Source organism: Opisthorchis viverrini (genome assembly GCF_000715545.1).
Source record: "Opisthorchis viverrini unplaced genomic scaffold opera_v5_328, whole genome shotgun sequence".
Taxonomy (NCBI): Eukaryota; Metazoa; Platyhelminthes; class Trematoda; order Opisthorchiida; family Opisthorchiidae; genus Opisthorchis; species Opisthorchis viverrini.
In genome coordinates this window covers 322,230-345,614 of record NW_008751981.1, presented here as the reverse complement: position 1 = coordinate 345,614, position 23,385 = coordinate 322,230, and the positions used below count along the sequence as shown (strand labels likewise).

The 23,385-nt window shown below is 46.0% G+C and overlaps 1 protein-coding gene across 1 annotated transcript in view; it reads right to left on the bottom strand.

Annotated features, from left to right (window-relative positions):
- Nucleotides 1–17,343: 17,343 nt before the first annotated feature.
- The window catches only part of T265_09997 (hypothetical protein), a gene marked incomplete at both ends in the record, with an annotated part of 31,486 nt that continues 25,444 nt past the window's right edge, over nt 17,344–23,385 (bottom strand). Inside the window, 3 exons of the mRNA XM_009176234.1 lie at nt 17,344–17,445; nt 17,489–17,569; nt 19,707–19,784. Coding sequence (XP_009174498.1) covers nt 17,344–17,445; nt 17,489–17,569; nt 19,707–19,784 — 261 coding nt within the window. The remainder of the gene's footprint in view (nt 17,446–17,488; nt 17,570–19,706; nt 19,785–23,385) is intronic.

The following is a 23,385-nucleotide window of genomic DNA, read 5'->3' as shown; positions in this document are numbered from 1 at the left end:
TTCTGATGTTCCGCTTAAATGTTAATCACGTGTTAACGTGTTACCGGGAATGAATCACCACCATAATCAAGGTGGACGAATTAGGGTGTTGTGCAGTGACATCATCTCAGACTAATAACCAACTGTTGTCTGATTTTTTCGGCGCCAGTGAATTCATTTTGGCTAGACTTATACCAATGCATTATTGTATGTCAGTAATCCGTGCATGGACCGTTGGGTTTTGTTGTGTCTTGTTGAACGGTAGTGCAACTCTGTATCGGTCCCTTGGCCTCCTGCTCCGCCCACTATGGTATATCAAAAGGCACGGTAGCTCTACACATCCTTTTAAGGAGACAAAGGAAAATTAATACAACTTTATTTATAGTGAAATCACAGAATATTCCACAAGGTCGTGCTGGAATCTCCGTGCGGAGGCGAGAAGCGTCAAGCCAGAGATGCTGGATCTGGATTGGTTGGCATTCTGACCAATCAGAGCATGCCTTCGTTTGGTCCGTGTCCTGCACGTGATATCCGTCCAAATGATGTGCTATTCGGTTATTGAGGACGGCTAACCTCCGGACAGGTTTCCAATAGACTTTGAACACTACCCAGAACCTTCTATTCAGTAGTACGATTCCTCACCCACCCCGCCGGAAATGAGGCTTGAACAGGTACCGGTCGAAATATAAAGAAAACGCTTTGGACTGCTAGTTGTTTGGAACGTGTTGGATACAACTCTAAGATTCCTAGTTAAGCGCACAAAACGTTTGCAGCTGAACAAACTTCCGACTGATGATCGTCAGATATCAGATCGTCCAGCTAAGAGAAACCCAAGAGATTGAGAACTACGAACGACTTTAGTTACTTGGGAGTAGTTTCGAGACTGAACGAAACCGTTTTCACCTGGGATGGCTGCAGTAGTTCTCCATAGACTCGTCTAGAAATGTTGGCGATTTCATAGTTCTTCCTCTACCCACGCTTGTCCAGTGAGGGTTATGGCGGTAGAATTCGGCAACCTGGTACTGTTGGAACGCGAAATTCGGCCGCATGCATGACTCGTTTGGATAACAGTGTGAGGTTATCGAACTACAATCATTTGCAAACTAACTCGGTTTCGCGAGATACTCACCTACAACCCACCTAAATCTCCTTTGTGTGTGATGTTTCCAGGAAACTGAGTGTGCTGCACCAGGCCGCCTCATGTTTCTGTCGCTACGATATTCGAGATATCACAGCAAATGAGTGCATTTCTCTAATTTCGTGTAATTTGGTTCCAAGTAGAACATAAGGTCGCCTAACTTGCTGTAGTGTGACCAGAGCATTGATTTGTCTGAATTTTGAGAAGCATTGACGACACCAGTCATCCATCCCTGTAATCGTGCAAGATTCTTAGGTTGTTCAATTCCATTCCAGGGCTTATTGTACAAGACATCTAAATGCGCTATGAGTATCGCCACTGCTCTGCGTTCTACTGTTCGTACTTCGGATGTGGGCATATGATGTGCTAAAAGTATTTTCATGTGTTGCTGACGTCATCCACAAAACTTAAACACCTTTCTCAGATAGACGTTTTCAGAGCTTGCCAGATATATATTTAGCCTTGGCGGCGGGGAAGTAGTGCTCTGGTACGTTAAGCTGGTAGGCGTGCACAGTCTTATGGCCCTCCTGGTTAGGTGTTAGAGCATGTTTTGCGACTTGTTCTAAAAAAATAGCAATGCACTTGCAGTTCCTTCCAAACACCCCTGCCTTGAGGTCAGGCTTTTGAGCCAAAGGCTTTGGTCGAGGGTTCTAATCGTCCTCCTGTCTCGGTATGGGCGGCCCGACAGTACCCCAGCCGGCATAGAAACATGATACTTATAATTGAAAATAACCACATAGCACATCGGCCATCGCGCAGGGTCACCAGTCGAGTCGTCTTACTTGCTGTATACAGCAGGGCGGGTAAGCGGAAACAGTACTGCTGACGCCTCCCCTACATTTTCACGTCTTTCCTTCTTCTACCCTACCCCATCCACATTTGAATACTCTCTCCTTAGATCCCGGCGCTAGGGTTGACCGTCTTTCTTGCTGTGCTTCACATTCAGTTGCAGCTCCTGTGCATGCGACTTCAGTGACAACCCTAAACACTTAGAATTCTGTTTTCATACTCCTGCAGGGGCGTCTCTAATTGATTGGATGCCCGTTGATATTCGCCTCTGCGCGATTCGTTTGACAACATCTAAGAGAATTTTGAGAGTGAGGTCCGCCGCACTCTGTTTATTGTGTTTGTAGGTCTGAATTTACCAAAGACAGTTTTCATGACGTTCTAGGACCTCAAAACCTTATATCGTTGTGGTTGCTGGTGGCTTGAACGTCCATGTAGGTAGGCTAAGACCTACTGGGTGCCTGCCTTGTGTTGGCCACGAAACACACAGACAATAGGATTGCCTGCCCCAAATCTGTGCCAGATGAAACGGAGTGTCCGTGCAGACCAGAAAGCTTGGTGGACCCGAAAGACCGAAGAAATGGAAGATGCGAAAAATGCTACAAACTTCCGCAGGTTATTCCACGGGATTCGTTCAACTGGTCCTCGGAAGCCTCTTGTCAGCGAAACTATTCGGACTGCCGAGCCACAACAAAAAGTTGGACTGTGAACACTATCTGCCTCAAAAGTGTTCAAATCTATATCTCTCATCGTGCTCCCGGCCCTGACGATCTTCCACTTACAAAGTTTATTCCCACAATTAACAATACTGCCGCACCACATCGGTAAAAGTGATTTACTAAGCGTCTGATCTGGCAGAGGGGTATGAACTGATTACAAAAATTCTTGGTGAAACTTGCCCTCCGAGATGAGGTCCGGCTGATCTCCACCTTGTTTGGTTGGAGACGCTGCAAGACACGGTTGCTAATCGAAAACAGTTGCTTTCCTGTTGTCAGTTTCTATCCAGAATGCCTGAATGAGTATCTTGAGGCGTATGTACATTAGAATGAGTGTGGTAAGCTAGCACCGAGTCCCCTCTCCATCCATGTTCAATAAGGCTTTCAAAAAAGCCATGCAGCGAAGCATCAGCGTTGAACACTGGCATCATATTTTCGACGGTGAGACGAGACATCTGTAAAACAGTCAGACCCAGTTCGACAGAACTCACATTTCTGTAGATCTAACAGCCAAATCGAGCAGTCCATTCGCTGTTGTCTTTTCGATGCTAACAAAAGGAAGACGCCCTGTGTGAATCATCTGCCACACGCGAAACGAACCACCCAATCACCGCGCTTTGATGTATTGATGAGAATGAGGATGTCATCGATCCATTAACCGTGACGGCAAATTCATGATTTTGATTGGTGGATTAGGTAAACAGATTCGATACCGTTTCGTTCCCCAATCAGACGCGGGGAACCGTGACGGCAAATTCATGATTTTGATTGGTGGATTAGGTAAACAGATACGATACCGATTCAGTACCCAATCAAAGGGACGCGGGGACACCAGAGAACAGCTCTCTGAGCCTGAGCACATCACTTCAGGTTCAGCACGTGGTGATTGAGTTGGAAAGCGCTGCACGACGCTATTGAAATCGTCACCAGCTCTAATTATTCACGATCACAGTTAATGTGACCGAATCGATAGATGATTGACACAGTGCATTGATTACTTGAATATCAACCAGCCGAGACTTTTTCAGTATTGATTTCCAGTGCACCTTATACAACACTTTTTTACAACACTACCAGATCAACGTTCACTGACAAATTCCATTTCAAAGCGTTGGCCGTGAAATCACGACTCATGTTCAGCAAAGCAGAGCCACGAAAACTGTGTGGATGGTGATAAAAAAAGCTGTTCAGGTGATGACGGAAAAAAGTTTAGCTAGAATTTTTGGATTAGACTACTCTTGAGCAATAATCGGGTTTGTTCATCTTGTATCTACATTACTGTGTTTGGAAAGGTTTTGCTTTTCGCTCTGCTTATTCTACGAACCCTGATGGAGACTAGCGAACTTTTTTCAACCTCATCATCTGCAGCACGCAAGGGTTTGAAGATCGATCCAAGCGAGGTGGAAGCATTCGAATTCGTTCTAGAGTTTCCCTGCAATTCCCGTTGTTGGACGCGGAAGTCCTCAAATCTAGTAGTAGTACTTTGATCGATAAAAACACGAGAACTTATTCAATGCCTCCCAAGCTACACGTATCGATCAGTTAAGAGCATCTCCGCCGCTTCAGACAGTGGCACAACAGTATAGTACTTCAAGTTTTACAGTAGACCATGGGAATTAAGACCTTTCTGCAGTTGTGGTACAGACTTCGTATTTATAAGTCCTAATCAGGCAGAGAGTCGACTCCTTTTGCCTTCCTTTCAATTTACCGAGGACTAATCAGGATACCCAAGCCAACACTAAAGAAAGACTCCTCAAAACTCGGTGCCTGTGCAATAGGTACCAACAAGCCACAAAAGAATCTGACGGATCACGTGATCTAATGTGTCGCCTGTAAGTCACACACCATAAAAAAGAGCAGCATTGCTCCATTCCATTTTTGGTGTCTGAGCCATGAACGCCTCACATTTTACGGGTTACAATAAGCCTTTTTCCACTTTCAGCGGAACGCTGTATCTTTTACGGGACAAACCTTGTTTACAAACGTTGAACCCCTGACTTGGCACATGTAAGTTAAACGTTTTCGATCGGTCAGCCAAATCTGCGGGCTGACGATAGGGCCTTGTCTCCGTGCAAAAAACCGGCCAGGTGTAGGTGGTGTTCGGTTCAACCATAATTAATATAAACAGAAAATGGAACATACAAACATTTGCAAACTAATTTGAGTTTTTCGAGAGTCTCACCTGGAACCCAGCTGAATCTCTCGTTTGTGATGTTCTCAGGCAATTGAATGTGCTGCACCAGCCCGCCTCATGTTTCAGGCGCTACGATTTTCGAGATATCGCGATGCATGTACATCTTTGTGATGTACTACTCGGCAACCTTATGAGTAGTACATTACAAAGAAAATGGAACAGTCCTGCTGCAACGACCTGACGAATCACTACCCGTAATCCGAGTTACGTGTACTTTGTCGCCAAGCCGTAACATCATTTCAGTGACTACCTGCCACGTCATCCGATGGAATCACGAGGGTCAAGTCTAGACAGGAGCAGTCGAGATTGTGGGGTCGGGTTCGAACCTTTCGGTCAGTAAGTAAGTTCACGCCTTCAACAGTGAGTTATCTCAAGCTGGCGGGTGCATTCTTCGATATATTTTCATGATAACTGTCTGAAGGATGATCAGACAACAAAATATGAACAATACATGTGAAACAGCATCTCCAGTTTATTTACTGTACACGACATCTCACGTTTACCTTAGCTGAACACAGGGAAAATATTGTTCATCACGTTGCAGGTAGGTTTAGTCATGAATCGAGCGCTCAGTAGGTGAGTGGCCCTCTGAACTTTCTACAATGAACTGAATTTGAGACCGGAATGTGGTAGACATAAGCAGTACCACCCAGTCACAAATTCAATTCCAGTTGGCTCCAGTGGGGCGTTTTTCTTAATCCACCATCGCTGTCAAAAGATAATGAGCGAAAAATTAAACCAGGAATCTTTGTTGACAAAACTGACAGAACAATAGCTCACTTGTTTAGAACAAATCTTCAAACTGACGTGAAACCGTAAGAAACCGTCCAGCTGTAACAACCTTTCGGTGCCTAGCTGCCATGCCATTCAAAGGAAGCACGAGGGTTGGGATACTGCCAGGTTGCCCAAGCCTAGACGGGAGACGTCGAGAGGCAGAGGTGGGTTCGAACCACGGACCTTCCGGTCAGTAAATCTGCACTCTAACTAATTGAACAATTCGCCCCACCCCCCGCGGCTTCATGATATTCGTATTTAATCGCAGCCGCAGCACGGTTTAAATTGTGGCGCGGTCACGTTGAATTGTTCTTACTCGTAATAAATAAAGTGTGACGGTACAGCACTCCAATTCTTTTTTCGTAACATTGTCTTAGGGTGCTTCCCTTTTGATACTTATCGTTTGCTGTTAATTCAACTACTTGAGGACTTCTGTCCAAAGCCTGTCCAGAAGGTGTACCAGAAAGCAGTCTCTTTCGGTTTTTCGGGGGATGTAGAAGTGTACGCATAGAAATGTAACTTTATAGTCATTGTAAAATGTTGACCTTGAAAGATTCCTGTCCACCCCGAGAGGCATTCTCAAACGAAAATACTCTACAGGTTGTTTTTGGCGCAGTTGTTCGAGTTCTGACTACACGAGACGTAGCAGCCTCCACAATGGCCAGCACGTTCCCATAGACTCGGGAAGAAATACTCTGGTGTAAACATGCAAAGGCTGGAATGACTGAACTAAACAGTAGATTCTACTCCAGTTCTTCTCAACCCACAGACAACAGTTAAACCATATATCGTTCATCTGTAACACCCTTTCGGTGCCTAACTATCATGCACCCAGAGGAAGCACGAGGGCTGGGATACTGCCAGATTGCCTAGGCCCAGACAAGGGAAATCGAGAGGCAGAGGTTGGGTTCGAACCGCGAACCTTCAGGTCTGAGTCACCTCTCCCCCCACATTTAACCGAGCGGTCCATTCTCGTCACCTAGCTCAAGTTTTCCGCAATGAATGTCGTGGCCACGTGGGCGGATTTCATTGTTCTCAATCATACTAAACAGAGGTTAATGTGACAACGGAATGTGATTAGTCTTGTTGGCGCAACACACTACTCATGAGGAAGATGAGGACACTTTGACAGCTAACCCCCAGTTTAACCTTCCTTAGGAATCGTCATTGAGAGTTCTGCTTGAACATCAAACTTTACGCAATTGGTGAAGTACGCGTACCCATTTACAAATTGAGTTGAGGGTTGAGCTGCCGGAATGACTGGGTTGGCGAATACAGTGAGTAATTCCAGGCACCAAGAAGTCACCTATCGTGAACGGATAGCACATCGCTCCACTGAGCGGGCCAAGTCAAGAAGGAATCCACGGTTTCGCCAGCAATGCACAGACGCGACGATGAACCAGATAAAGCAAAATACTGGTTAGAGAATATACACTCATTTGCAAACTAATATGGTTTTTCGAGAGACTCACCTGGAACCCAGCTGAATCTCTCGTCTGTGATGTCCTCAGACCCCAAAAAGGGCGAAACCGATCGTAGGCTGCCGACGGATTTTCAGCAACCTAATGAGTAGTACATTACAAAATATTGGCTTTGGTACTGGTGCCAATATAACAGAAGACATCTGTTACCGAAGCGATTAGTGGTCGCCTCGTCCCATGCGTTTGTCATTTGTCAATCTTATACTCCTAACTTACCAATAAACACCAATCAGACCAACACGTACTTTTCAAAAACCTACGAGTATTGATCGGTAAGTAGGATTGGATAATAATCAATTACCTACAGCCACCAGATTGCTATAAGCTCTGCCCACTAAACTCCGCTATAAATCATTGATTTAACTGCTAGATTGTACACACGTCCTAATGAAATCGGCTGCTGGTTTTTATCACGCAATTTCGACCAATGGAAAAGCCCAAATCCCAAAAATTTTTAACCTGACAAATTCTGAATATTTTCCAAGCGATTTTTCAAGCTTTGATGACACATTGCGAAATGTGTCTACAAAAACGCGTGTCCCCCAATCAATCACTGGTAATGACTGACTTGATCCAGATTCCTTTCGGCTATTGACTCATGGTGAACAAGGAGGATCGGATGTTCATCAATTCAAGGACTGTTGGTCTTCGTAATGCACTACTCATAAGGTTGCTGAAAATACCTCGACAGCCCACGACCGGTTTTGCCCTTCTTGGGGCTCATCTAGTAGGCGCAGTCCTCGAGTTTCCATCAATCTTATGTTCTACTCGGAAACATCACAAGCGAGAGATTCAGTTGGGTTCGAGGTGAGTCTCTCGCAAAACCAAGTTAGTTTACAAATGAGTGTATTTCGCTGACTATTGGTCTTGATGTTTTAAACCGCTACGCAGAAGGTTACTAACTCAACAACCCGCGCCTCCTCAACGGGTCCAAATAGGGAACGAATAACTTCGTCTAGTTGACCTTCAAATCCGAAAACGATTTGATGATTGCCAGGTTCTACATGGGGATCGATGGTCACGATGAAGACCCAGCTTACTGGGTCGAAGAAGCAAGGTCTTTAATGCACATAGCCAGCCGTACCACTCACTGAAGCTCACCAACTTTCCTTCGCAAACAGGTTAAAGGTCACGCATCAAAAAAACGTCTTGACAACATCGGGACACACGACTGACAAAAGCTGAACCATTGTCGGATTCAGCGTGCATTATCCAGCCTACTGCATTTGGTTACGTCCTCTCCTGAAATTGTGTATTAGGTCCCCATAATTGCCGCTTGCATGCAAACACCTCGCTGTCTACACTACTGATATATCGATCACCACGATATAGCGATCGGCCGATGCTACATTCAAAAGATTTGTTGTCATATTTGAATTATGATCGTACAGGACGGTCATTCGTGAAACGATTACCACAAGAGGAATTTCAACATTGAATATGAAGACAAAGCTCCGAAAATAACTGATTAACAAATTAAAATAACAAAGTAAGTTTTCAGCAAGTTGCATTAAAACAGAAAATGCCCCCTTGCGTACAATCGGATAGACAAGAATCTTTCCCGTCATCCGGAAACTTGGAGCAAGCTGAAGGACCAGAACTTACATTCAGAGATAGTTCTCGGTTCGAACCGCGCTAATCGGACGGAGAAGGCAAGAACTGATTGTGTTTATGTAATCATAGATTAACTCAGGCTTTGCAGGACTTGAGGTCACAAATGTCGTGATCCACGATGTACAACTTCTGAGGAATACCGAACCCGGAAAAAAGTGTCCACTTCTCAGAAACCTGAGGAGGAAAAACCGTACTTTTCTCACTCATACGATGATCACTCCTCAAACACTGTTGTCAGCTGATTGTAATGGCTGTCCTCATTACATAGAAATACTCATTTGCAAACAAATTTGGTTTTTGCGGGAGCCTCACCTGGCACCCAGCAAAACCTCACGTTTACAATGTTTTTTTAAGCATCTAAATGTGCCACACCAGGCGGCCTCATGTTTCAGTTCGTGCGATATTCGACAAACCGCGATAAGTGTATAGACGTAATACACTAGTCCTAAGGTTGCTGAAAATTCCTCCCGCAGCCCACGACCGGTTTCGCCCCTCTTTGGGCTCAGCAGGTAAGCGCAGTCACCGAGTTTCCGCCAAGATTATGTTCCACCAGAACCCGAATTTCACGAAATTAGCGAAATACAATCATCTGCAATAAATTAGGCTTATGCGTGAGATCCACCCGGAACCCAACTGAATCCCTCTTTTAACATGTTTTCGAGCAACTGAATGTGCTGTACCAAGCTGCCTCAGAACATTGACAGAAACTAGCGAACTGCGCCCACCAGATGAGTTCCGAGAAGGGCGAAACCGGTCGTGGGCTTTCGAAGAATTTTCAGCAACCTTATAAGTAGCGTATTAGGTCCAACCATGGAAGGCACTTCATGAAACACTCATACTTGTTTCTAAGGCCCAGCCGGTACCATTGTACGGAGGCCAGCCGTCCCTAATAACCGAACATCACATTATTTGGACCGATGTGTCACGTGCAGGACACGGGCCAAACGAAGGCATGCCCTGATTGGCCAGAATGCCAGCCAATCCGAGTCAAGCACCTTTGAATCGACGCTTCTCGCCCCCTCACGGGGATTCTGGCACGACCTTGTGGAACACTCTGTGACTACCCTATAAATACAACTGTAATAATCCTGCCTTGTCTCCATAGAGGGTTGTCTAGAGCTACCGTGCCTTTTGATATACCATAGTGGGCGGAGCAGGAAACCAAGGGACCGATACAGAGTTGCACGATCGTCCACCAAGTCACAACAAACATAATAAGAAACTGCAATCAGCAATGACATTTTGGCTGATGCTGTTCTACCGGAGACATCATTTTCGTGTCAGAGAGACAGCTAACAGTCCCCTCGTCACCGCTCGGGCTGCCAGCCCTTCGTCAGTTTCCCGTCCGCAATCCGCACACCATCCGTTACACCTCATGCAACGATGTCCATGCGAAGCGTGGGCGCATTGTGGATCTTGGCGAAACAGCGCTTGCATTATCGAAAAACTAAGCGCAAATCTCACCCTTATGGTAGCGTGTTGTCAAGCTAAGAGACACCCAGAACAACTGGCAGCATAAAATCGGCGCGACCAAACGCATCCGGTAAAAACAGCAGTTTGTTTATCGTGCACCTAGCTCGAAAATTGTCAACTTTGGCGACAAGCTGCTGTTCACAGATTTCACAACGGAAACAAAATTCAATTAAAGGTTGTTTATGAATGAGGCAACAAGCGTGGTCATACATACAATGCAACCTACCCTATATAGGAACGCGAGCCTTTCCAAGTGCATGCGTGCGTCACTATGCAAACCTACTCTGTAAGAACTGGTTTATACCTGAAGTGTCCCGCCCACCTATCTCAGTGAGGGATTCGAATATCACACAAGGGTGTGAATCTTCGAGGGCAAAAGATTTCAGCGCTCGAACCGGTAGCTCGACGATAGCCCCAGGCAAATCGAATGTCTGTTATCCGCGTACGTCCGATTATGTCTTATGAGGTTGCATCTGTGGAACAAAGATGGTTTCGTCCTGTTCAAATGTTGTCAACACCTGTATCCGAGGTCGGTTAACGACGCGACTTTATTCTAGCTCAGTCAATGCACATCTGGCGGCAGAATGTGAACCAACAAGAAGCAGACTGAACGGCGAACAAATGATGTAGAATGTTTTTCGGTTTGCTGACCAAACGAAAACATGGGAGAAGCTACCTCATGATTCAATTGGCACGATATTCGAGATATCGCGGTATATTTTCATAAAGGAAAAACTAAATTGATTTGCAAATGAGTGGATTTCTCGAAAACAGTCGAATTTGGGTTCAAGTAGAACATAAGGTTGACGGAAACTCGAGGAGTGCGCCTACCTGGTGAGCCCCAAGATGGGCAAAGCCGGTCGTTGGCTGTCGAAGAGTTTTCAGCAACCTTGTGAGTAGTCTCCTTTATGAAAATAGGCGAAGCTAGTTAACAAAGCGTAAGATGACTGCTTTTCATAAACTGTTGTTCATAGTTTCTGAAGTAGGGGTTGCTTTGGTCTCAATCTACAGGATGAGGCCCACGAGATTGAAACGGAACAATCCGTCCCTTATGTTCCTTCGTGTCCCAATTCTATGTAGATGCGATTTGTCAAGAATGGCAAGTATCGGTCACCGACGTGCTTTCAACGATATTTCAAGGGGTGAGTAGGTCGATAAATCATTTCTTAGTTCTGTTTAGACGTAAGGCACTCCTGAGCAGGTTGCTCAAAACTTTCCGACAGCCCATAAACGGTTTCGCCCTTCTTGGCGCTCACCAGGTGGGCACAGATATGAGTCAAATTTAGTTTCCACTTGGGGCGAGATGGCCCAAGTGTTAGAGCGCGAATTTACTGACCGGAAGGTCCATCGTTCGAATCCGACCTCTGCTTGTCGAATTCCCCTTCCTAGGCTTGGGCAATCTGGCAGTATCTCAGCCCTCGTGCTTCCTTCTGGTGGCATGGCAGTTTGGTACCGAAAGGGTGCTACGGCTGAACGACTTTTTCCACTTGAAACCAAATTGGACGGAATTCGACAGACGAGTTGACAAGAAACCTAAATGAATCCCGCAAAATCATTCGATTATGATGGTCTCCAACTGAAAGTGCTGCACCAGGCCGTCTTACACGGTACGATATTCGAACTATCTCCATACGTTGCCAACACGTAGCATACTACTCACAAGTTTGCTGACCAGTTCCGTCCTCCTTAGGCTCATCAAGTTCTTTATTTCATTTCGGTACCCCTAAAGTAGCCTTCACGAATCAGTCCTTGTAGCTTTCCAGCTAAATTCTCTGCGCTCAAAGCTGATGTACTTTCTGCAGCCACATCAACGGTGTCAAGACGCTGTTCAGCCAAACATTATGTCGGAAGATCTTCCGATATGGCATCGATAATCACTCAAAAGCATCGATGTGGAGCATTCTGGTAGACCGCGATGAACGAGTCATTTCTACCCGTCAAACACTGAGGGGATTGCTGAACTCTGCCCGCTCCGGAATGAAAAGTAAAGTCAGCTTCACAAGGTTCAGGAAAACTCAGCAAACTTGTGAGTAGTTTCCTTTACGGAAATACACCGCGATATCTGAAAAAATATCAAGTACCGAATGGAATAGGGGATAACTTTTGTGCGGCGCATTCAGTTGAAGAATATCACAAACGAGAGATTTAACTGAGTTGCCCGAGAAAAACAAATGGTGGTGTTTGCGAATATACACTCATTTGCAAACGAATTTGGTTTTTCGAGAGACTCACCTGGAACCCGGCTGGATCTCTAGTTTGTGAGTCTCTCGAAAAAACCAAATTGTTTCTTGCAATTCAGTTTCAAGTAGAACATAAGGTTGACGTAAACCCGGGGACTGCGCCTACCTGATGAGTCCCCAAAAGGGCAAAACCGGTCGTGGGCTGTCGACGGATTTTCAGCAACCTTATGAGTTTTCATTACAAAGATATACAAACTGATGTTTGTTAAAATCAGCTCGTTTCAAAATGGAGACATTAAACGAACATTTGAACCCATCTCCTGAGTTTTCCGTGAGAAAACGTTCAGCTGTATCACCCTTTCAGTGCCTAGCTGCCATGCCACCCGACGGAAGCACGAGAGCTGGGATACTGCCAGGTTGCCCAAGCCCAGACAAGGGAAGTCCAGAGGCAGACGTCGGGTTCGAACCACGGACCTTGCGGTCAGTTAATTCGCGCTCTAACCACATGGGCCATCTCGCCCCCCCCCCCAATAGCCAGCGAACAGGCACGGATATTAGTCACGAGTTTGTTCAATACCGCAAATGAAATGCGGACAACTGCCGTTGATTTACGGGTGAACCTGATGACAGAAGCTCTGGATAATTTGACGGAAATTTTTTCAAACGCTTCCATTCGATAACTAGTACTAAGCAAGACCATAAACTCTGAAGTGTGGTCGTTTTCACGCCTAGTTTGGACCTTCTTCCGCCCCGGGAGCTCCTAGAAGGTTTGACAATCTCGAGATTGACAGAAAAGCGACTTCCTCGCAATGTTACGGTGTGTATTCACAAGGAAAGTGACCGCTATGGAAGGGTATCAAGTAAAGAGTTCAGCTGTCCACAAACACAGCATTTACGACACGTGGTTATCTATTTGCAGCTGGCAACAAGCGCCGATCAATGCGTGGCAGTTGGAATTCGCCCATGGTGGTCCCCAGTAGAAATGTATTTTGTAACTTCTGATGTCAGAATGGCGCAGATGAAAACCCGCATTATCGGCACACTTCCCCGTTCATCAGCTGGTGGGAACCGTCGCAACCGGTCGAGTAAAAACGATGCACACTGTGGAATTTCAAAAATAAAAGTAGCCCTGATCGCAGTAGACCACCTGGTCACAAAGCTGAGTCATAGCAGAATGGTGGCACATGAACCAGGTACTAGCATTGCGCGCGACTGAAGACGTATGTCACTAAGGAACCTGATCAACAAACACCCTGGCGAAAGAGACAGTGATCGATCTGGACCGCAGACTGTCTTCAATGTGCCCAGGATTTCCACCGTACTAGAGACACAAACTTCACAATGCGCTCAACTTTCTTCAGGCCTTGATGGCTGTTCAGTGATGAAGACTGGTGTACAGGAATCGCGTCCGCGGGGACAGCAACTGGTAGGGCGTCTAACTGGAAGCTAGGAGTAAAAGATAACTTCATTTAGTAGCAGCTAACCTCTAGGGAACCCCTTCACCCAAAGTGGGACTCCCCTGCATGTACTAAGGGTTGAAAGACGTTGGTTAGAGTAAAGGAATAAAGAAATACAACAGAACTGCAGTTGGACGAGAGTGGAGCCAGCTATTTACTACTACTATGAATATAAACATATGTATGCTGTTGTCCGCGTACGAACGAAACCGAAAGCAGCCGATCAGCATCGGTCGTAATGAGAAAGCGAACTTGCACTTGACCTTGCGGGGACGAGATGGCTCAAGTGGTTAGAGTGCGAATTTACCGACCGTGGTTCGAACCCGACCTCTGCCTCTCGACTTCCCCTGTCTAGGCTCGGGCAACCTGGCAGTATCCCAGCCCCCGTGCTTCCTTCGCATGGCACGGCAGCTAGGCACCGAAAGGGTGTTACAGCTTACTGATTATTTATTGTTTATTACTTGGCCTTGCGACTGCCATGGAGTCAACGCGATTCGCACCAAGCACCTGCTCGTTTGTAAGGCCCGGAAATCGCATATTCCGCCAGAACGCGTTCGAGTATCACCTCCAGTCTATTTCACCATGGAGCCGACATTACACGCCTCGTCCTAATAGAACCAACGAGCCAAAAGACTAACACGTTAGGAAATGGACGTCGACCAGTTGGTCTTACCTAGCTAAATTTAGAAGTTAGAAAGACACAACCAGTGGAGAACTAACTGAGAAGCATCTGGAAACTAGGATAAGGTGTCCGCGGCCTTCCTGTTCCTGAAAGAGAACTCTGTCGACAGTCGTGATATGTTCAAGCTTTTCTCAAAGGCATTCTCAACCCCCATACACAAGAGCGATAGAGCCGCATGGGCTACACATTCAGGAACAGCCACTAAGCATCAGCGTTCTTTCCGAATGCCAAAAAGACTCACCTCACGCAAGTCGGAAAACTGACCTAAAATGGACTGTTCTCCCAAGCACTACCGGTAACAGCAAGAGAGTGGGAGTCTGGCCAATATCCCGGCCTCGGTCATGTCATGGGAACATCGAAAGCCACGATGCTCGGGACACGACCATGAGATTCGCATGATACAAAATTTATACGAGTAGCAAACGGTTAGGGTCAACGCACCGACAATTACAATAAATCTTATAATAAACACAAAAAATTCAAAAACAGGTGGGGAATGTACGACCGAGGCAGAGGCCAGTTAAGACAACTGCCCCATTAGCTAATTTGATGTGCAACGGGAATGCATGTATTGTATTGCAATGCAAGATCTGAGCAAGCCCTTACTTAACAGTTCACTGATAGTGCTGTATTTACGCAAATTTATCAGCTCCCTGCAGCTCCAATGCACAGCTACCTATCCCACCTCCCCAAATCATCAGTGAACGAAACTGTGGCAGCTGAAACCACTGTACGATAAGTACGCGGTTACTACAGCTGACATAAATGACGGTGATGAATGCAAGGTGGAAACTTAACTAATCGATAACCCAAAAAAGGTAACTCGTGAGTTTCTGGAAGTGCGGTTAATGTCCAAATTGAGTAGACCGTGATCGTAGCAAAGTGATTTTAGAAATTGCAGGCGACCCACATGTGGTAGACTGTGTTCATCTGCACAAATCAATCGATGGATCGATCTACATTCAGAACAAGTGACGCCACACATAAACAAGCCCGTATACGGCTGACGTGGTGTTGTCTACAGGCAAGTGCACCACCATACCCGAACATCCTGTCAGCACACAAATTTAATAGACATATTGTGAAAACACCGACGTCTGCATCATCGCGCTGGCAGCCAAATTAGACCGCGATGAAACACAAGCACACCAATGTGAGATGGACCGAAGTAGGATGGCGGTACTCCCTGGAGAGATTTAAAAAAATTAGATGAAATAAAAAACATCGTTCTGCTGTGCCTAGCTGCCATTCCGCCTGATGGAAGCACGAGGGCTCGAATACTGCCAGGTTGCCCAAGCCTAGACAGGGGAAGTCAAGACGCGGAGGTTGGATTCGAACCACGGACTTTGCGGTCAGTAAACTCGCTCTCTAACCACCGAATCATCTCGCCCAGATGAAGTAATCTAACGGGAAGGAATGGCAAATCAGAAAAAGAGTTCAATGCCCGTGTCAAGGCTTGATTTCATCTAGTGGGACGAAGGACAGGTGGTCAGTGAGGGTGTCGGCAACCACTTGATTTCAAGCAATCAGTTGATGAATATGAAGTATTTGGAGAAGTTGGTTACTATGCCATAACACACTCACGCAACGCATCGCAATGGCTGCAATATGATCAAGTCGCTCGAGTTTTTCGTTGTTACTATGCCATAACACACTCACGCAACGCATCGCAATGGCTGCAATATGATCAAGTCGCTCCGGAGAGTTTTTCGGACATAAATGAGCATGAAACTAACGAATTACACTCATTTGCAAACAAATTTGGTTTCGAGAGAGCCTCACCTGGAACCCAGCTGAACCTCTAGTTTGTGATGTCTCCAGGCACCGGGCCGCCTCATCGAGATATCGTGATACATGTATATTCGTAATGCACTACTCACTAGGTTGCTGAAAACCTTTCGACAGCCCACGACCTGGAACCGGTTAACATCACCGAATGCTGTTGCAGAGTTGTTACGATCAACCGTCGTTTACCTTACCAGCCCTCTTTGGTTTGTATCAACCGCTAACGAGTTGATCGCCATCGTCAACTATAAAAATCGCGTACTTACCGTACGGTGCTTATAGCCGCCACAGTTTCGTTTGCCGATTATTTGGGGACACAAGATAGATACCTACACAGTAGAGGTAGTGGCCGATACAATTGATGCGAGCCAATTAAATGAACTGAATGCGAATATCCCCACCGATTCAGCGACATCAGTCTTTCCATCCAACTTGGATCTTCATATTTCCCACTCCTGATTGTCAAACGTTCTTTCGTTCATTGTGCTCTGCGGGGAAAAATTGGTCTTCTTCTACCGGGTAATCGATGGCGCGCCGATTGGGGGGCTGGTACCGGTCGAAAGATCATGTACGGTAAGGGGCAGGTGACTTGGAAGAAAAGTATGGAGGAAACAAGAACCCAATATGTTTCGTTGGTTGAGGTGTCTGAATTCACCAAATCGATTACTGGTGTTCACTTACGTAAGGATCATTTGCAACCAACCGTATCGGTTGCAAGATGGTGCGATGAAATGAAACACGATCATCATACTGCAGTGAATTCGTTCTACGGAGATCGCTAGATTTCAGTGTGCATTCAACAGGATACCCAATCGTAAGTACATACTGATAAAGAGTGCATCATAACCCAGTAGTTTCATGTTCACCATTATCACAACTGCGGGTCAGCTGAACTCTGAAAACGAATCACTATGAACCTGATAAAGTTTAACCCAATAGTGGTATTCAACTGAATCTTACCGAGTTTCGCCAAGCTTATTCCGATATAACGGGACTCACTGTTTCAATCAAACACAAGTTACTGGCGAAATGATGATGCCCTATATAGGCCGAACACACTGCACGTCTACACGTAATATACTACTCATAAGGTTGCTGAAAATTCTTCGACAACCCACGACCGGTTTCTGATCTTTTGGAGCTCATCATGTGGGGGCGTCCCCGAGTTTTCCGTCAACCTTATGTTCTACTTGAACCCAAATTGCACGAAATTATTGGAATACACTCACTTGCGTACCAATTTTGTTTTTGATTGGTGACTGACCTGGAACGCAGGTTCGACCGCTTTTAATCCAACCACACTGTTTGAACTACTTGGTTGATGAAAATAAAGCAGCGCGAGTCATTTGCACAAATATTGTTTCGGTCGCTGCTGCACATCAAATCGACATCTCTTCAGGAAAATAGCTGTGGAACACAGCGAGCACTCTGACAAGTTAGAACATCTACCAATGAGAGATTGCGTTGTCACAGTACTGATCTCATAAGGCTGTTGGCACAAACCGCAAGACAGCTAGATTAGTCTATGTAGCGACCGACCGTGCGATTTCGCTACAGAATCCCGTCAACATCAACTGAACTCAAAAACTGGACTTTAGTACGAAGATCACCAGGTGACAGTCAATCCGACCTTAAGATTCCACAGGAACAAGACCGCCGAGCAAAAGACGGCCCCCGAGAAGTGTAAACTAATTGAGAATTTAGGATAGGTGTTGATGTGTAGCAAGTGGCCCACAGTCTTCCAACCAACCCGAATTGCAGGTAAGGTGAACAAGATGAGGACACTGGCCAAATAAATAAATTGGAAACCAATCAAAGAATGTCGTGTCACAAGTTTGGGCCGACAAACCGGGATCGAACACAGAGGGTTGCGAAGGATACACCGATGGAGACGGTCCAAGCACCTTGAACATATGGATGGAGGCAGAGAAAAATATCACCAGTAAATTTGAAGAAGAGCAGGACTAAGGGGGCTGTTAGCCTGGATTGGGTGGAAATATTGAAATAAGACCTCAATCATGCGACTCTCTGCATACCGTTCAAAACCAATTCGACACAAAAGGAACCAACCGTGTGTGTTGTAGCAAAAAAACGGAAGAGGGAAGAGAGCGTGCGAATGAGACCACTGTGAATAGTCAAGGGAGAGAGGTTAACACAGGAGGTTGGACACACAGACTGAGAGAAATGGCGTCCGTTGATGTAATCGTAAAAAATCTAGACCAAAGAACAGTGAAGATAATTAAGAAAGCACGAGTATCGGATTACTTAAATGCTCTAATTTAAAAAAAAACCAGAACAACCGGATAAATGTCTCGCCCCCTTCTTCGTTCACCAAAAAGCATGCGTGCGTGCGTACGAGGAAGACACTGGTGATGTCGCCAACATCTGACCGATACGGAACGCAAGGTAGGGTTATACCATGAAAGCAGGACGAGGGCATATGACAGTGAAACGAGAATAGGCGGAAGTGAACCTGAAGAGAAAATCACTTACGAGGTCTACGAAATGAGAATGGGACAAAAACGATCACAATAATGGATAACAGGCAAGAGAAGATGGAAGGGACTGTCAAAAACGATCGTAATCGTAAATCAAAATAGTTTACTCCCTAACCGTTAGGATGTGACAACTGCCTAGTTACTGACTGGTGATCGAAGGTAACAACCGGGTGAAAAGTGTACGATGGAGCGGCAAGTGGAAACAGTGCTTTGACATTGTTGGACAGTTACAAACTGAAAAAGGAGGCGGTAGTGAGTTCGACTCATGTTGCTTTAAGAAAAAGGAAAATGAAATAAAAGTATCCAAAACAAATTGCGTGCAACATGAATAGCACACGCAACACAAGTCGGTAATCAAGGGGTAGGAACGGAAGCGGCAGTGGTAACAACTAACAATAGGGCGTCAGTTTATGTACAGTCTGGTTTATATCATTCCCCCAAACTCCGGTTTGAGGGAGGGCAGGGATAGTGACCTTGTGACCTTGTCACTTTGGGGGTGTCTTAATGCCCAAGTTGCCTCAAGTAACGGGATACAGGGACGGACCGCGCCACGGAAAAGTTGGAACTGGACCGACAGAGATGCTGTGAACAAATGGGGGACGGAGAGGGGCGACGGAGGGAACTGGGCAAGGACGGAAATAAGTAAGCATTTGTTGGCTCAAGATGAACCGAATCCGACAAGGCACAAGCATAATGCAGGGACCGGAAAGACCCGTACAGGAGGGTTGAGTTGTACGTGGGAGGACGAGGATAACGGTCAATCTTGATGGTCTCTTATTTTGTCTCGTGTTGTGTACATTGTGTATGTTTACATACATACATATATATATATAAATATATATCATTGGAAGTGACAATGGACAGCATCAGCAAGGAGAGGAATTGGGTTGGGTTGGGTGCGTAGGAAACTTCTGGGAGAGGCGGGGGGTCTCATCCGCCTTCAAAGCACAGAGCACCGCCAAAATTGGCGCTTGTGACGACCACTGTTCAGGTTTTTCAGGTCTTGCTTTGGCGGGCCAGCCATGTCCTAATAAGGAAAAAAACAAAAGATAGCATCACTAGGTGTGAATGGTTTGGTGGAAAGCGCCAGATGACCTTAAAATAGGAATGAAATAGTTAGACGAGTAAAAGTGCGCCGAACAGAGTCCTTCGAAGTTTGTGTTCCAAGAAGAAGGCAAAATTGACTGTTGTGGTCTTACATTTGTGAGACCACTGGAGATCGAATAACTACCATTATCATAGACAGTATAACATCAGTCAACAAAACTGGTGCTCCACTTCCGTGCGACTATGATTTGTTTGAAAACCTTCGAGGACGGAGTCTGTCATTCTTCTTGAGTAGGAACGAAGAAAGAAAGAAAGTGTTCAGCTGTAGCACCCTTTCGGTGCCTAGCTGCCATGCCACCCGAAGGAAGCACGAGGGCTGGGATACTGCCAGTTTGCCCAAGCCTGGACAGGGGAAGTCGAGAGGCGGAGGTCGGATTCGAACCACGGACCTTCCGGTCAGTAAATTCGCGCTCTTACCACCATCTCGCCCAATCGATGTCAATGGCGCTCTTAGAGTCAGTTTTTAGCCAGAACGAGTACTTGGAGGTACAGATACCACGGAACAATTGAGATAGGCTAACAATGTGTCCATTCCTCATCCACATTTCTTCAAAATGTGGGGCAGCAAAGAATCAGTGTTGAACACCGATGCCATTTTATCGATGATGACGATGGCAACAATCGGCGCGAAAAAAATACTGCGATAAGGTGTGGGACTGAGGGGGAAGTGAACTGTGAATAAGTGCTTACACAGTGACTAGAAGAGCTCATCAGGGAATATGATGGCAGATAAGTGGTTCATACCAGGTCTAAGGACTGCGTTGAACCATAGTCAAAGTCCACGATTCGATTGGATAAACAGTCGCCAAGAGTTGGTGCCTGAGGCTGAGTAGTTAGAGTGCGAATTTATTGATCGGCAAATCCGCGGTTCGAACCAGTCCTCTGTATTTCAGCTTCGCCTGTCTCCGCTTGGACAACCTGGCAGTATCCCAACCCTCATGCTTCCTTTGGGTGGCATAGTAGCTAGGCACCGAAAGGGGACCACAGCTGAACGCTTTGAGGAAAATGCTACCGACCGATGCAAAGAAGTTGTTCGCCATCGGAATTACGAAAGATACAAGGTTTAACGATGGAATCCGATGGTAGGATGTGGTCACAGCTGATATTCAATCACCATCGTCACCACTGCCATCCAACCATAGGTCTCACACGTCTTGCACCTGCAAAGTGCAAATTCTTAATTGAATGCTTCGTATCCCTTTGTGCTTCACTAAAACTTCATGACGAAGAACTTGAGGTTTACTCAGTTCACGTATCTGGACAGCTGTACAAGCCTGGATAACACCATAACGGAGGAAGTCAATGCGCAAACAGACAAGGCGCGAGCAGCGTTCACCATTCATGAAGCCAGAAACGAATTTCGCTGAAGCGAAAGGGTCGTGTATGCAGGGTAGTTGGCCCCTCCGATCCAAGGACCCTGAGCATCTTCAAACGTCCGACCACCGGTGTCTCTGTAGCACAGCAAGAGGTAGTTGGCTGCAGCGAGCACCTAACGTGGTGCGTAAGCGGGTACTGAGTATTGAATCCGATTCTTTAGAGCAGCAGATTAAACTTGGCGTGCTACGTACGCCCAACCACCGTCTGTCGAAGAAAGCGTTTTCTGTCCCGAACGATTTTTGGCGAACGGGTAGCTGGGAAACGACGGTAAAGTGAGATGAAAACAACTAGTGTCGAAGTATGTGGCATTAGCGGTTTCCTGACTGGAGTAGATGTACCCACAGATGGTTGTAAACCATGAACGATAGTACACAATCGATTTCAGTGGCGCGCACGCTCTTATTTCTTAAACTGACTGCTTGGTCAAAGTTCGCCTGTCGTTGTATTCTGAGCTTGTATAGGGTGAGGTTGGCAGGGGAGGCTGGATCAATCCCACCGACGGCGTCTTGGTTCAACATGCTGCTGCGACATACCTATTGCGATGCTGCCCACAGATAAAGATATCTTATCATCGATACTTTGGGAGTTTCATCCTTCTCTTTTCTTTCCACTTTTTACTAAGGTCCCTTTCCTCGAGGTTGAATAGTTGTTGTATCACTGTCAATGATTACTATGATTACGCCATATGCGGCGAGATGGCCCAAGTGGTTAGAGCGCGAATTTACNTCCTCGAGGTTGAATAGTTGTTGTATCACTGTCAATGATTACCATGATTACGCCATATGCGGCGAGATGGCCCAAGTGGTTAGAGCGCGAATTTACTAACCGAAAGGTCCGTGGTTCGAACCCGACCTTTGGCACTCAACTTCCCCCGTCTAGGGTTCGACAACCTGGCAGTATTCCAGTCCTCGTGCAACCTTCGGGTGGCATGGCAGCTGGGCACCGGAAGGGTGTTACAGCTGAACAGTATGATGATGCTATAAACCGTGTGTGCAGTGGATGCCGGTAGGTTCACGGACAATTTGACGAATAAAAACGGATAGCTGAGTCTTTGGGGACAGTAGCTGATATCTTTGGAGCCTAAATCCAGGGGCAATCGTGAACGTTTCGTCAGAAAGCTCGGAAAAAGAAGCTGACATTCAGTAGGGTGCGGTTGTCATTAGATGATCGATAGACACCACCACGAGACGTGTTCACTTGAAAGCCAAATAACTAAGAATCGATAAAACAGTAAACAGACACAGCGAGCATAGGTACAACCCTCCTCTTGGAAGAGAAACAATGACAATTGACTAAGAGGCTGCATATAACTGAGAAGACTGCCGATGGCCATTTGTGAGGGGTAAAACACATGTGGTGGTTAGTTTCACGATCCAAACCATGGATGCTGAAGGGCGGCGTATATTCACTTCCTTTTGATAGATGAAAGACCGATATATCAGACCAGGAACTTGAACTGACGAACCACATATCGGTTGGCCAGTGTGATCAGCTACACTAACAGCACATTGGTTAAATCCACTTTGAGGACCAGACAATGTGACGCACGCACGGCTATTAGCGTATGAATAAAACGGGATAAAAATGTAAACGGACCAGGTGGATCATGCACCTTCGAGTGATAAAACGACTCTGTCAGTGTTAGCAGACGACTGCTGCATGTTCGAGGATCAATATGAATTGGTATACGAGGCGGATTCTATATCGTGAGGGAGAAACTTATCGAGAATGAATACTGTGACCCTCCAAACTAAGATTATTTACAATCCAATCGGTCCTAGTCAGGGGTTTCTTGACCCACCGTACTGAAACCCTTTAGTGAGCGTCCGGGACAGATTAGCAAGCATGGATTTCGAGAGTGGATTGATGCTAATCCATACCAACACTAACAGATGTATTGAAAACAGCAGAGCGATTTTCCGGGGGTCTGAACCCGAAAACACCATCCACCTGGCCAACAAGTCCGCAGTCATACTGCGGGACATGGTATGAAGAACGACCCACAGTCAACGTGAAATCGCTTCTGTCAAAAGTAAGCAGTTCCAGCTTATATCGTATTTCCAGTCCATCATGAAAAGTAAATCGCCGCTCAGCTGTAACACCCTTCCAGTGCCTAGCTGCCATACCACCGAAGAAAGCACGAA